Source organism: Gastrolobium bilobum, unplaced genomic scaffold (genome assembly GCF_033153095.1).
Source record: "Gastrolobium bilobum isolate Gb01-03AN ecotype WA unplaced genomic scaffold, APGP_CSIRO_Gbil_v1 utg6105, whole genome shotgun sequence".
NCBI lineage: Eukaryota > Viridiplantae > Streptophyta > Magnoliopsida > Fabales > Fabaceae > Gastrolobium > Gastrolobium bilobum.
This window is the reverse complement of record NW_026899702.1, coordinates 257,771-270,811: the sequence shown is the minus strand read 5'-3', so window position 1 is coordinate 270,811 and position 13,041 is coordinate 257,771. Positions and strand designations below refer to the sequence as shown.

General features: G+C 34.7%; 2 protein-coding genes across 2 annotated transcripts; one reads left to right on the top strand and one right to left on the bottom strand.

The window, feature by feature from the left end:
• The first annotated feature begins 323 nt into the window (after nt 1–323).
• Nucleotides 324–2,472, top strand: LOC133292711 (transcription factor MYB64-like). Its single transcript, XM_061491145.1, has 4 exons — nt 324–772; nt 890–1,016; nt 1,876–2,303; nt 2,379–2,472. The coding sequence occupies exons 1-4, from the start codon at nt 324–326 to the stop codon at nt 2,470–2,472; spliced, it is 1,098 nt and encodes a 365-aa protein (XP_061347129.1).
• Nucleotides 2,473–5,286: 2,814 nt separating this feature from the next.
• Nucleotides 5,287–8,362, bottom strand: LOC133292710 (cytochrome P450 86A1-like). Its single transcript, XM_061491144.1, has 2 exons — nt 6,829–8,362; nt 5,287–5,375 (listed from the first exon to the last, which is right to left on the bottom strand). The coding sequence occupies exons 1-2, from the start codon at nt 8,360–8,362 to the stop codon at nt 5,287–5,289; spliced, it is 1,623 nt and encodes a 540-aa protein (XP_061347128.1).
• Between the last annotated feature and the right edge of the window lie 4,679 nt (nt 8,363–13,041).

The following is a 13,041-nucleotide window of genomic DNA, read 5'->3' as shown; positions in this document are numbered from 1 at the left end:
AAAATTCAATATCAATTAAATTTATATTTTTTAAAAATAATATGGATTAATAACCTCCCTTATAATTCCTTTCCTCAATTTATTTTCTAAATTGAAGTTCAGGAGTTACACTATTATAGATTCCTGACCCTTGGATATAGCACATAATCAATAGCTACTAATCCATGTGGATTATTACAAGGCTTGGAATAAGCTTCTGTGTTTGTCAACAGTTTTTTACCTAATAAATAACCTTAAGTCATGCCCATAACTTAAGCAAATCATTTCCTCCATGTAAATTAGTCCTTTCACTCGATATGATTCAGTCTCCTTATGCTCCTTTCATGGAAAGTGGAGGAAGTTTTGGTAATAATGGCGTTCAAATTTATGGGAGTGAAAATATTAACGCCATTAACCCTTCCATGCATAGATCAGGCCCTCCTTTGACATCTATAGATAGGTTCTTATGGGGCCAACAGAACCACTTCCCTCAGCAGCAAAATGTAGAGAACGTTGCAAGGAACAACGATGCAAGTGTCTTTACTAATGAGTTCTTCAGTTTTTCCTGCTCTGGTGGTTCATCTCATAGGTTTCTATGGCCTAACACTCAAGAATCAAGCTTTGTTGGTGGGATCTTAGCAAATGAAGAGGCTTTGACGTGGACAAACATCAACCAAACCCCCACATTGTTCCTGAAAGATGTCCAAAAGAATGCAAAATTGGTGGGAAGGAGAACTAAGAAAGGGTCTGTTGGTCCTTTGATCAAAGGACAGTGGTCATCTGAAGAAGACAGGTTGATTCAAGAAAACACTCCATTTTCTTCTCTTATTTTTTACCTGCTTTATATATATATATATTTATATTTGCACTAAATTTTTTAAGTTGATTATTATTTGTTGTTTTTTTTAAGGAAACTGAAAAGTTTGGTGAAGAGATATGGTGAAAGAAAATGGGCTCAAATTGCTGAGAAATTGGAAGGAAGGGTTGGCAAGCAGTGTCGAGAGAGATGGAACAATCATTTGCGTCCTCATGTTAAGGTGGTTTGTTTTTTTGTTTGTTACTCGCTTAATATTGTTAATCTCTTTTTTATTTTATTTTTTTTCCTTTTTTTGGGTATAGATACATGTTTGATACTAATTTCTTTTCATTTTCATACATGATTTGTTTCCTAGAAGTTTGCCCTTAAAAAACATCCTAGGGCTAGTTGCATGTCGATGTATCTTTCTTCCACAAAGTTGCATGAAATGTTATAAATAATCAATGTTTAACTAAGCTTTTCCTAGATTATCTTGAAATCTGTGATATTTTTTTTAATCGGAGAATCTAGACTTAGATTCAAATATTCAATAATCTGTCCTTGTTTAATTTGTTGTGTGAAAAAACCAAGATAACTGATATTTTTTTTAATTGGAGGATCTAGACTTAGATTCAAATATTCAATAATCTGTCCTTGTTTAATTTCTTCTGTCAAAAACCAAGAATCTATCTTTTGTATCTTCATGCACATCTAGAGATCTAATACATTATCTCTTCTTAATTGTCTATAAGTGAGATCAATTCTGAATAATTTCACATTTTCACAATAAATCATTCATAGTTTCTTATTTCACCATTAAGTTGTTTTCTCTCACATTTTCTTATTTTCACCATTAATATACTTTGTTAATATAACCCAAGTTATCCAGATAAGGCTTCCACCATTATTTGCTTAGATATGCGGTATCTAGTGTTTGCACGTGAGTAAATCACACTATCAATTACCAAGATTTATATTTTTTGATATAATTTACATATTATTTTCAGTTATGAATTTTTAATTAGCTATACAAATTTCAGCTGCAATATATTATATAACATTTAAACTTGTCATTATCCTTGGTATATGAGCATTATCAGAAAGATAGCTGGAGTGAAGAAGAAGAGATGATATTAGTAGATAAACATTCTAAGATGGGAAACCGTTGGGCTGAGATAGCAAAGTACATTCCAGGGAGAACAGAGAATGCTATAAAGAACCATTGGAATGCAACTAAAAGGAGGCAGAATTCAACTAGAAAGAACAAGAAGACAGAGAAATCTAATGGAAAACCCCACTCCTCTATTCTTGAAGACTATGTCAGAAGCAAGAACACTTCCATGAACCCCACAACAGGCATCATCACTGAAACAGCTACAATAATCACCAAGCTCTCTAGCTCCCAAGTGACACTCTCTGAGGACCCTGCAAATAACGAATTAAACCTTGTGTTATCTGAACCCTCTCAATCTGTTGCCAATGAGCTACTCTTCATGGAAGAAATTTTCACTGAGAATCAGAATCAGCAATCACTTGTTAATGTTGAAGGTGCTTCTGAGCACCCCAAGATGTCTTCAACCTCTTACTTGGGTTTGGATCAAACTATTGTTGATGATGTGAATCAATTTGGGTTTGACTATTCCATCCAGTACCCAGATATCATGCACTTGGATGATAGTTTATTCCTCCGCAGTTGAATGTTGTTGTTTATCTCTCTCACTTTGTTGAATGTTGCAGCCAGTTCATCATTAATTTTCTTGTGATTATTATGGGAGTCGAAACCTGAACATGGAACTTCTTCAGAGGGAGGATAAAAAGAGTTCAGAAGGAAAAAGAGAGATGGATTTGGTAGAGTTTGTTTCTTCTTATTAGTTCAATTATTGTCATTATGAGTGATACTCTTCTTCTTTTGAAGTAGAAACTATGTTATTTCCATTAGCGGTTAATTTTCTGGTGGTGTTTTAGGCATTTCTGGTATTATTAAAGGTCATTTGCTTTGTTTTGTTTTGAATTCTTAACTGCAATAATCTTTGCAGGAAATTTAATGTTTTTTTGTTAGCTCCCCTTTCAATTTTGTCGTTTTGTTTTATTAGTCATTTACTTGCTCAACTTTTCTGAACTTTGAAATCTTGAAATTAAAAGAATGATTAAATGGGTCAAAGTCAATGTCAAATCTTATGTCAACTCATAATCGTAATTCATGAAGGGAAAATACCTTGAAACCAAATCTGCAATAAAATGATGAATCATATTTTTTTTTTGTTTTTTACAAGTGCATTTAGAACACCAAGATATGATATTCAATTGATCTTGAAACCAAATCTGCAATAAAATGATGAATCATATTTTTTGTTTGTTTTTTACAAGTGCATTTAGAACACCAAGATATGATATTCAATTGATCTCAGCATTGCCCATAAAACAAGTTTGGAGTCTAGTTTAGGAAAAAAAGAAGAAGAAGAAGCATTTTTTTTCATATAATTTTTAATTCCACGTGCACGTAGGGTAAATGGTAGGATTCATAGTTTGACATGATCTTCTTCTATTGCTCAAATTTGTGAGAAATATTTAGTCACGTGTAGATAAAGACAATGTCTTATACTCTACCGAAGAAAAAAAAAATCGTTTAGAAAAAGAAAAAACAGATAATGTAAATGACATTAACCGCCTACGGCCAAAAGACCATATATTAACTTGTACTAAAGAGCATTGAAACCTCGTAAACCTTTATTGCCTTTATGGGATCAAACGGAAAAAAATTTAAAGGACACTTGATGGCCAACGTTACAGCTTATGACAATTAATTGGTCCATTAAAAAGTATTTTTTTATTAAAAATATGTTCAATTTTTTATAACAATATTTAAAACATATTGAATAAACTCTATTTTATTAATTTTTATCAAAATCAAAAAAGTATAATTTGAATACATTTTTAAAAATTATATCATAAAAAAATACTTTTTAAAAGATTTATTCAAGCGCATCCTTACTAGTCTTTTTGTAATATATTGCTCCAACGGCTACTAGCTACTAAGTGGAAAGCATATTACCATTTTGTTTAGATAAATTTGTATCATGATTTGCATAATAGAATAAGTAAATAAATGATGAAATGTGAAAATATACAAAAAGTTACACTTATCTTTAGGTTTTAGGAACATACACTCTACCCCATTTTGTAATTAAAATTACAATCCACCCCTATTGACTAATAGAATCTATTAAAATGGGATAAAATATTTTTCTTACGCAATGATTAACAAGCATATATAATCTGTTTTTTATACTTTTGTAAATTATTCTAAATCTAATTATAATATATATAACTCCTGGGCACACAATTACACTCCACCTATAATCTTAGGATGTGCATGGAGCGGACTCAATTTTTAATGAAACCTTTGGGTTTTTTAAATCAATTTTTTTATTTTTTAAAGTTGGTTTTGTCTTTTGAAATCGATTTGAAACCGTTACAAAGCCGGTTTATGGTTTTAAACTGTTTTGATTTAAACTACATTCAAAATCAATTTTAAATTAAAATCTTTGTATGGTTGGAAACTTGTTTTGATTTTAAATTGGTTTAAAATTTAAAATTCGTTTTGTAACTGATTATCAACCGACTTTAAACCAAAACCAATTTTGTCTTTTATGACAAGATTAAGTTTTTATGTGGAAATTGTATATTTTGAGATGACATGCTAATCTACCTAAATAATATAAAATGGAAGAGAGAAAAAAAAAAAGTTACAAAAAAATGTTAAGGCCATTAACCCTTCCATGCGTAGATCAGACCTTCGTTTGACATCTATAGATAGGTTCTTATGGAGCCAACAGAACCACTTCCCTCACTAGCAACATGTAGAGAACATTGCAAGGAACAACAATGCAAGTGTTTTTGCTGATGAGTTCTTCAATTTTTCCTGCTCTGGTGGTTCAACCCACAGGGTTATTGTGGCTAAGTACTCAAGAAATAAGCTTTGTTTGTGGGCTCTTAGCAAATGAAGGAATTTTTTTTTCAATACCACTGTCGCTGGTACATCCGACTAATAGAAATGCATTATATCAGCTTGTGTTGTATCAGAGAGAGAAAAAAGAATAAGTTATTTTTGTATGCTACATTATATCTTACCCGTAAGACATAGTATAAAATATGCTATGACATTCAATTTTTGATACTACCCTCGTATCAAAAAAACATTCTAGATGAAGAGGCTTTGACGTGCGCATGAGTGTTTCCCCACGTCAAAGCCTCTTCATTTGCAAAGAACCCACCAACAAAGCTTGTTTCTTGAGTGTTAGGCCACATTAACTCGTGGGTTGAATCACCAGAGCAGAAAAAACTGAAGAACTCATCCGCAAAAACACTTGTTAATGTTGAAGCTGCTTCTGAGCACCCCAAGATGTCTTCCATCCAATACCAAGATCTCATGCACTTGGATGATAGTTTATTCCCCAGCATAGACAATCCTACACCTGTAAATTACCTTCCTCTCCTGATGTTTATCTCTCTCACTTGTTGAATGTTGCAGCCAGTTCATCATTTTCCAGTGATAATGGGAGTCGTACCTGAACAAGGATCTTCTTCAGAGGGAGGGTAAAAAGAGTTCAGAAGGGAAAAGATAGATGGATTTGATAGAGTTTGTTTCTTCTTATTAGTTCAATTATTGTCATTGTATACTCTTCTTATTTTGAAGTAGAAACTATGTTATTTCCATTAGCTGGTAATTTTCTGATGGTGTTTTAGGCATTTCTGTTGTTATCAAAGGTCATTTGCTTTGTTTTGTTTTGAATTCTTCACTGCAATAATCTTTGCAGGAAATTTAATGCTTTTTGTTAGCTCCTCTTCCAATTTTGTCATTTTGTTTTATTAGTCATTTACTTGCTTAACGTTTCGGAACTTTGAAATCTTGAAAAGAATGATTAAATGGATCAAAGTCATGAATGTCAAATCTTATTTAAACTCATAATCGTAATTCATGAAGGGAAAATACCTAGAAACCAAATCTGCAATAAAATGATAAATCATATTTTTTGTTTTTTACAAGTGCATTTAGAACGCCAAGATATGATATAACTTCAATTGATCTCAGTATTGCCCGCCCATAAAACAAGTTTGGAATCTAGCTTAGGCAAATTTTTTTTTTTTGTGAAGTTAGATCTTTTGCGTACCCCTATCCGCTATAACCTATATTTTGTATCAATTCCCAATCAGCTGGCACATTTGGGTCCTTTTTGGGGCACACTTGGTTGTTGGACAAGTGCGTGGGTAATTACTGTTTGCTAGTTATTAGAAAGAGTTTTCTTCTATTAATGGTTCTTCATATAAAAGGTAGAATCTACCTAAATAACAAATTATATATTTCTTCTGTTCTGGTGTGCACAGGAAGCATTAGCATATGATAATCAACCTGTAAACTATCATTCGTGTCTTAGGCTTGTTTTTTGGTGGTAGAAAACAAATCAATTTTTTTTCATTGTATCCAGTGAGAAATTGACTAGCATCCATTCGAATTCAGAATTTAGGTAGATATGGTGGCGGCGAAATAAATATAAAAAAAAATTCTGCGTTTTGAAATTTCTGTATAATTTTTACTAGTTTCACAATTTCATTTTCCTGACAATTTTGATATAATAGATAATAATAAAAATAATAAAACTCTTTTGATATGGAGCAAAACAACATAAACAAGGGACACCACTCCTACTCCTCCACTTTAGTATATATCTCACCCCACATGTGCAATTAACAATAATGTTACTTATACATTATTCATATATCCTTTCTTTTTTAAATAATAAAATAAGAAAAATATAAATTTCAACACAAACTCTCTTTATTTTGATTTTTCCATCAAGAAAAGGGTAAAATAAAAAAGAGATAGAAATATTAATGTGCAAATATCCAACACCAAATTTTAAACATAAAATGAAGATACATATGCAAATACCCTCACATGAATCCTGCTGAATCACCATATTGCCACCGTATTCCTTGATATCTTCGATGCAATCTCAGTTATGCTGAGGTGGCAACCCCTGGCCCATCTTGAAGCTTACGTGGATGCAAGAACACCCTGAGTCCATTCTTCATGAACAACGTAAGAGACATTTTCTGCTCCACAAGGTGACCGGGAACTAGAGACAGTCGGTAGCGCAACAGTACAGCCGCAGCCACAGACTTCATTTGCAGGTAAGCCAAGTCCTTCCCCAAACAAGTTCTCGGTCCAGCATTAAAAGCCACGAACTTGAACCCATCCTTAGGCGGTTCGAACCGGTCACCTCGAGCCGAAAGCCACCTCTCCGGTTTAAACTCCATGCAATCCTCACCCCATATCGTCTCCATCCTCCCCGCTGAGTATATCGAATACGTCACTGTCGAACCAGCCGGAACTACCGTTCCATCCGGCAACACGTCGTCGGAGATGGCCTGCTTGAAGTCCTGCGGCACAGAAGGGTACAAACGCAGCGTTTCGGCCAACGCAGCCTTCAGATAAACCAACCGGTCTGCTTCGCCGAAGTCAAGAGGATCCTCTACCCATCTCCGTCGTTCTCCGCCTCGAGTATCCTCGAGAACCGCCGTTATCTCCTTAACTATCTTGTCCTCCACCTTGGGGTGGTTCATGACGAGCCAGAAGAACCAGCTGAGCGCCACCGATGACGTGTCCCTTCCGGCGAGGACGAAGTTCAAGACAATGCGTTGCAGCACACCGGCGGAGAAAGGTTTTCCGTCGGCGTCACGTTTCTTCATGAAACGAGATAGCAAGTCATCAGAGGGTGTTTCCTTGCGATCCACAACGGCGTCGTTCATGTAGGTTTCAACAATTTTAAGGCTGTGTTTTAACTTCTTCTCGGTTCCAATGCAGAGAAGCTTCTGGAACCTCCAAAGGATACCAGGGTAAAGGAACCTATGCATGGTGGCTTCAGTGGCAGTGTCAAAAGCAACGGTAAACGGGTTTTCGGGTAGGTGAGGGGAAAGAGTTTCAGGGTCTTTTCCGAAGGTGAGTCCGCATATGTTATCAAAGGTTAAGCGTAGAAGAAGGTCTTGCAAATCCACCGAGACGTTATCTTTGGATGCTTTGTCTAGAATGCACCATAACCGATTCTTGATGGCACGGTTCACCCAACGAGACATAGCTTGTCTCAGAGTTCGTGTTGTGAATTCTAGAGCTGCGGTTTTGCGTTGCATGAGCCATGTTTCTCCGTCGCTGTTGAAGATGCCTTGGCCCAAGAGGTCGTGAAATGCGGTCTGCCACTTCGGTCCTTTAGGGTAGTTGTCGAACCGGGTTCGCAGGATGTGCTCTAAATTCTTGGGGTGGCATGTGACTGTGTAAAACCCTTGCTTGCGAGCCAAGAAAGGTAGAGGGATGATGCAGGTTTGGTAGGTGGCTGAACCACCGGTTGCGCGGAGGTTGCTAGCAATCCAATCGTGGACCCGGTCCCGGTTTTTGAACAGAAGCGGGAGACTACCCACGAAGGGCCATGCTTTTGGACCGGTTAGGTTTCTAGCGAGGAGATGGAACCAGAGAAAATAGACAGAAAGAGCAGCTATTAGGGTAAGGAGGAGAGGGAGGGTTTCCATTTGCATGATGGTATCGTAGGCCACGTTGATAACTTTGTTCGAAATCTGATGAATGAAAGGGGAACATTAATCTTGCTTATATATATGTGGCAATGTCATTATGATGAGAAGGTCTAATTAGGAGAGAGTTGTTGGGAAATTTCTGGCGTAAATAATAAAGTGATGATATTAGGTGGTCATATATATATATATATATATACATCTCAGGCTAAAGAAACCAGATTTAAAAAAATAAAATAAAATTATATACAAATATAGATTTTTTTTTTTGAATAGATAATAGGAATTGAATACATAACTTAATACAAACTACTCAAATCCCTCACCATAGATAAATCATGATAGCATTTATTTAAGAAGAAAACAAAAGAGGGCCTCCTTGGAGAAATAATTCATTTTGCATACGTGAAATAATATAAAATGTTTTTTTTGGATATTGAAATAATATAATGTTAATTCTAACAACAGATAATATAATATGCATGGTCATTAATGTTAATTGTTTAGAGAATGTGAGCGCAACTTTCTATGAATGAACGAGTTGATTATTGTGTGCGTTTGTTAAAATTATAAAATAAAATAAAACAAAATACTATGAAAAATGCAAACGTCACATGAATTGTCGTTTTCCACGTACGGTAATCACGTGACACGGTCAGTAATTATATATATATATAGAGGAGGGATATTCTCACTACTAAAAATTTTCACTACCAACTTACTACCTATCTAATCCGTTAGATTAACATTTTCTCTCTCTTCAAAAACTTTTTAACATTTTCTCTCTCTTCAAAAACTTTTTAACATTTTCTCTCTTTGATCCAATGATTATGTGATGGGTAGTAAGTTAGTAGTAAGAATTTTTGGTAGTTAGAATATCCTTACTCATATATATATATATATATATATATGAGGTAGGATCATTTGACACTAGTGTCAAATTTTAAATTTGACACCTCATCTCATAGCCATTAGATAAAAAAAATCAATGGTGTCACATGCTTACAAATCAGAGTCGTTGATCTTTTTTGATCTAACAGCTCTCATATGAGGTGTCAAATTTGAAATTTGACACTGGTGTCAAAGGATCTTACCTCTATATATATATATATAGAGGTAGGATCATTTGACACCGGTGTCAAATTTGAAGTTTGACACCTCATCTGAGAGTGCCATTAGATCGAAAAAGATCAACGACTCTGATTTGTAAGCATGTGACACCATTGATTTTTTTGATCTAACGGCTGTCAAATTTTAAATTTGACACCGGTGTCAAAGGATCCTGTCTCGTGTATATATATATATATATATATATATATATATATATATATATATTTAAGGCACTCACGTGTCGAGATAGTACGTGTAATATTTAGTCGTACGTGGCTTGAGAATGTTGACAATAAAATAGCGGGATAGTGGCTCTAGTCTTCTAGACAATGATTCTATGGCAGCAATAACAAGTGACGTTAGGTATTAAAAGATGGGAAGTGAGCTATGAGAGAAAATTGTGACGTGTGGAATTGAAATATGGTATATTAAGCGGTTTTGGAATGTGGAAACTAAATATATGAAGGAAAAATGGTACTGTCACATTATCTAAATTTCTTTCCATTATTTCATTTCTAATGGGTTAGATACTTGATACTTATACACCACCAAGTTGGGCAAAAATTGGAAAGTTTGAAGCCAATTCGTGTGTATACCTATAATATCATTGGTCAAGTTGCTGAAATTTCTTAAGGTGGTTATGAAATTGAGTTTCTCTTTTATCAGTGATGAAACTCAAAATATAAAAGGATAATGTAAAGGTTACTGTGAAGTTTGATTCGTAATAAACCTTATACATAAAAATATATAAGATAGCATAAAATTATAAATTATGCATATTACCAAATCCATTTTGTGGGTATGTTATTTCATATGAAATTTACCATAAATCCGTCGACAAATCTTAAACTTGAAGCGCATGCTTAAATATTGTAGATGTATACACAAGGGGAAGGAGCAAAGCGTTATACCCTCCTAAAACCAGCTTGGTTAAATATTCCAGATATCCAATATAATTGAAAAATCAACTAAAATTTTCATGATAAATATATAAACAATTAAGTTTGACATTTTATTTTCTGCCTCATGTTGTTAGCAAATAAGACTGAAATTTATAAACTATATCCACATATTTGGTAAAGTTCGTATTAATTCTCAACCGATTCAACTGTCAGAGGTTGCGAACAAATGTTTGTGTGAGACAAACAGCTAAATAATTCTTATAGTTTAAATCTAGTCTAACAAGTGTACAGCTAGCCTTTAATTACTCAAATATCTTGTATGACAAATTAATAAATTTTCCGAAATTTCAATGCTAACCTCCTTTCTTTTCTTTGTGTGCTTGAAAGGGCCCGCTCTCTAGCTAGACTCTGGAGTGCAAGAGAAAAGAGTCGTTAGAGACGGTTCACCAGTACTGAGAAAATGCCCTTGCAGTAAAATTTGAAACAATAATCCAAAGAATTTAAATAAGAAAAAATATTGTGTACCGTTTAATGTGAATTATTTGAATTATTATTTCTTATTTTATGAATATAATTAATATTATTACTGAAGTGATATAGATTAAATTAAATGATATATAATAAACTTTCCCTTAACGTATCCATGAATACTTAAGAATTTATTTTGCCGAAATGGAAAGCCGTGGTCCAGTCATTGTAGGAGAGAAACAGTTATAAGCAAAAGATTTTTCTAACTTTAGTTGACCGAAGGAAACTTTGATAGCAAGGAAACCAGTGACAAAACACGTAAACTATTAGAGGAGAAAGAAAGCTCAATATATTTTCATATTCCTTGATGGATTCAAAGGTGTACAGTACATAGCAATTTATACAGAAGAAAAGAATGCTTCTAGAACCTATTCTGTTCTAACTAACTTGCGTATTCTTAGGAAAGAAATAAAATGAATAAAAGGAATAAAAATCTAAACTGATAACAAAAACTATAACAGAATGATAAAACAGTAAATTACAAAACTATCCCACTCTTAATACTCTCCCTCAAGGTGGGAAATAAATTTTTGAAATTCCCATCTTGGACAGCAGTGCAGCAAATTGTGTAGGAAACAGAGGTTTGGTTAACAAATCTGCTAACTGATTCTGGGAGCTGACATGTAAAGCTTTAACTTCACCTCTGATTATCTTTTCTCTCACCAAGTGACAATCAATTTCAATGTGTTTTGTTCTCTCATGGAAAACAGAATTTTCAGCTATGTGAAGAGCTGCTTGATTGTCACAAAATAATAAGGCTGGACCATCATGCTTTAAATTCAATTCATGCAACAGAGTGCTAATCCAAGTTAAGTCACAACAAACATTGGCCATAGCCCTGTATTCAGCCTCTGCAGAAGATCTTGAAACTGTCGTTTGCTTCTTTGACTTCCATGACACCAAAGATTCACCAATAAAAACTGCATAACCTGTAACAGACCTCCTTGTGTCACAACATGAGGCCCAGTCTGAGTCTGCAAATGCTTTCAGCTTTATACCATTTTCAGAACCATAAAACAGCCCCTGCCCAGCAGTCCCTTTGATGTATTGCAGCAGTCTATTCGCAGCTTGCATATGAGGTTCTCTTGGATGTGCAAGAAATTGGCTCAACTTATTTACAGCAAAACAAATATCTGGCCTAGTAATAGTTAAATACAACAATCTTCCAATCAATCTTCTATAAGTAGTTGGATCATCTAACAGTTTTCCCTCTTCTAAAGACAATTTAGCATTTGGCTCCATAGGAGTGGATTTGGGTTTGCAACCCAAGTAACCAGAATCTGATAGGATTTTCAAAGCATAACCTCTCTGATTCAAGGATATTCCTTTATGATTGCGGGCTATCTCAATCCCAAGAAAATATTTCAGTTCTCCAATATCCTTTAACTTGAAAAATTGATTTAAAAATATTTTCAGCTTAGCAACTTCAGCAGGGTTATTACCAGCCACAATAATATCATCTACGTATACTAAGAGACCCAAAAAATTAGAACCATTAATTTTAACAAACAGAGAATGATCTGCAGAGGATTGTTTGAAACCATTTGATGTCAAAACTGAAGAAAACTTTAGAAACCACTGTCTGGATGCTTGTTTTAGACCATAAAGTGACTTGTGTAACTTACAAACAAGGTTGGAAGGTAAAGGCTCCCCCTCACGGTGATAACCAAGTGGAGGCCGCATGTAAACCTCCTCCGAAAGATCACCGTGCAAAAAAGCATTGTTGATATCCAAATGGTGGAGAGACCAACCTGAAATAGAAGCCAAAGCAAGTAATATTCTCACAGAACTAATCTTAGCCACAGGGGAAAAAGTCTCAAAGTAGTCAATGCCCTCTTGTTGAGTGAAACCTTGGGCAACCAAACGAGCCTTGTACCTCTCCAAGGACCCATCAGCATTAAGTTTACACTTGAAAACCCATTTGCAACCAATTGCACGTTTTCCAGGAGGTAAAGGGACCAAAGACCAAGTACCATTTGATTCCAAGGCATCTAACTCAAGGGTCATAGCTTGCTGCCATAAAGGGTTTTGAGATGCTTCATGGTATGTGGAAGGCTCAATATGATGGGATACCGAATTAATGAAAGCCTGAAAAGAGGGTGATAAGCGGCTGTATGATAAAACAGATGAAAGAGGATAGGGAAT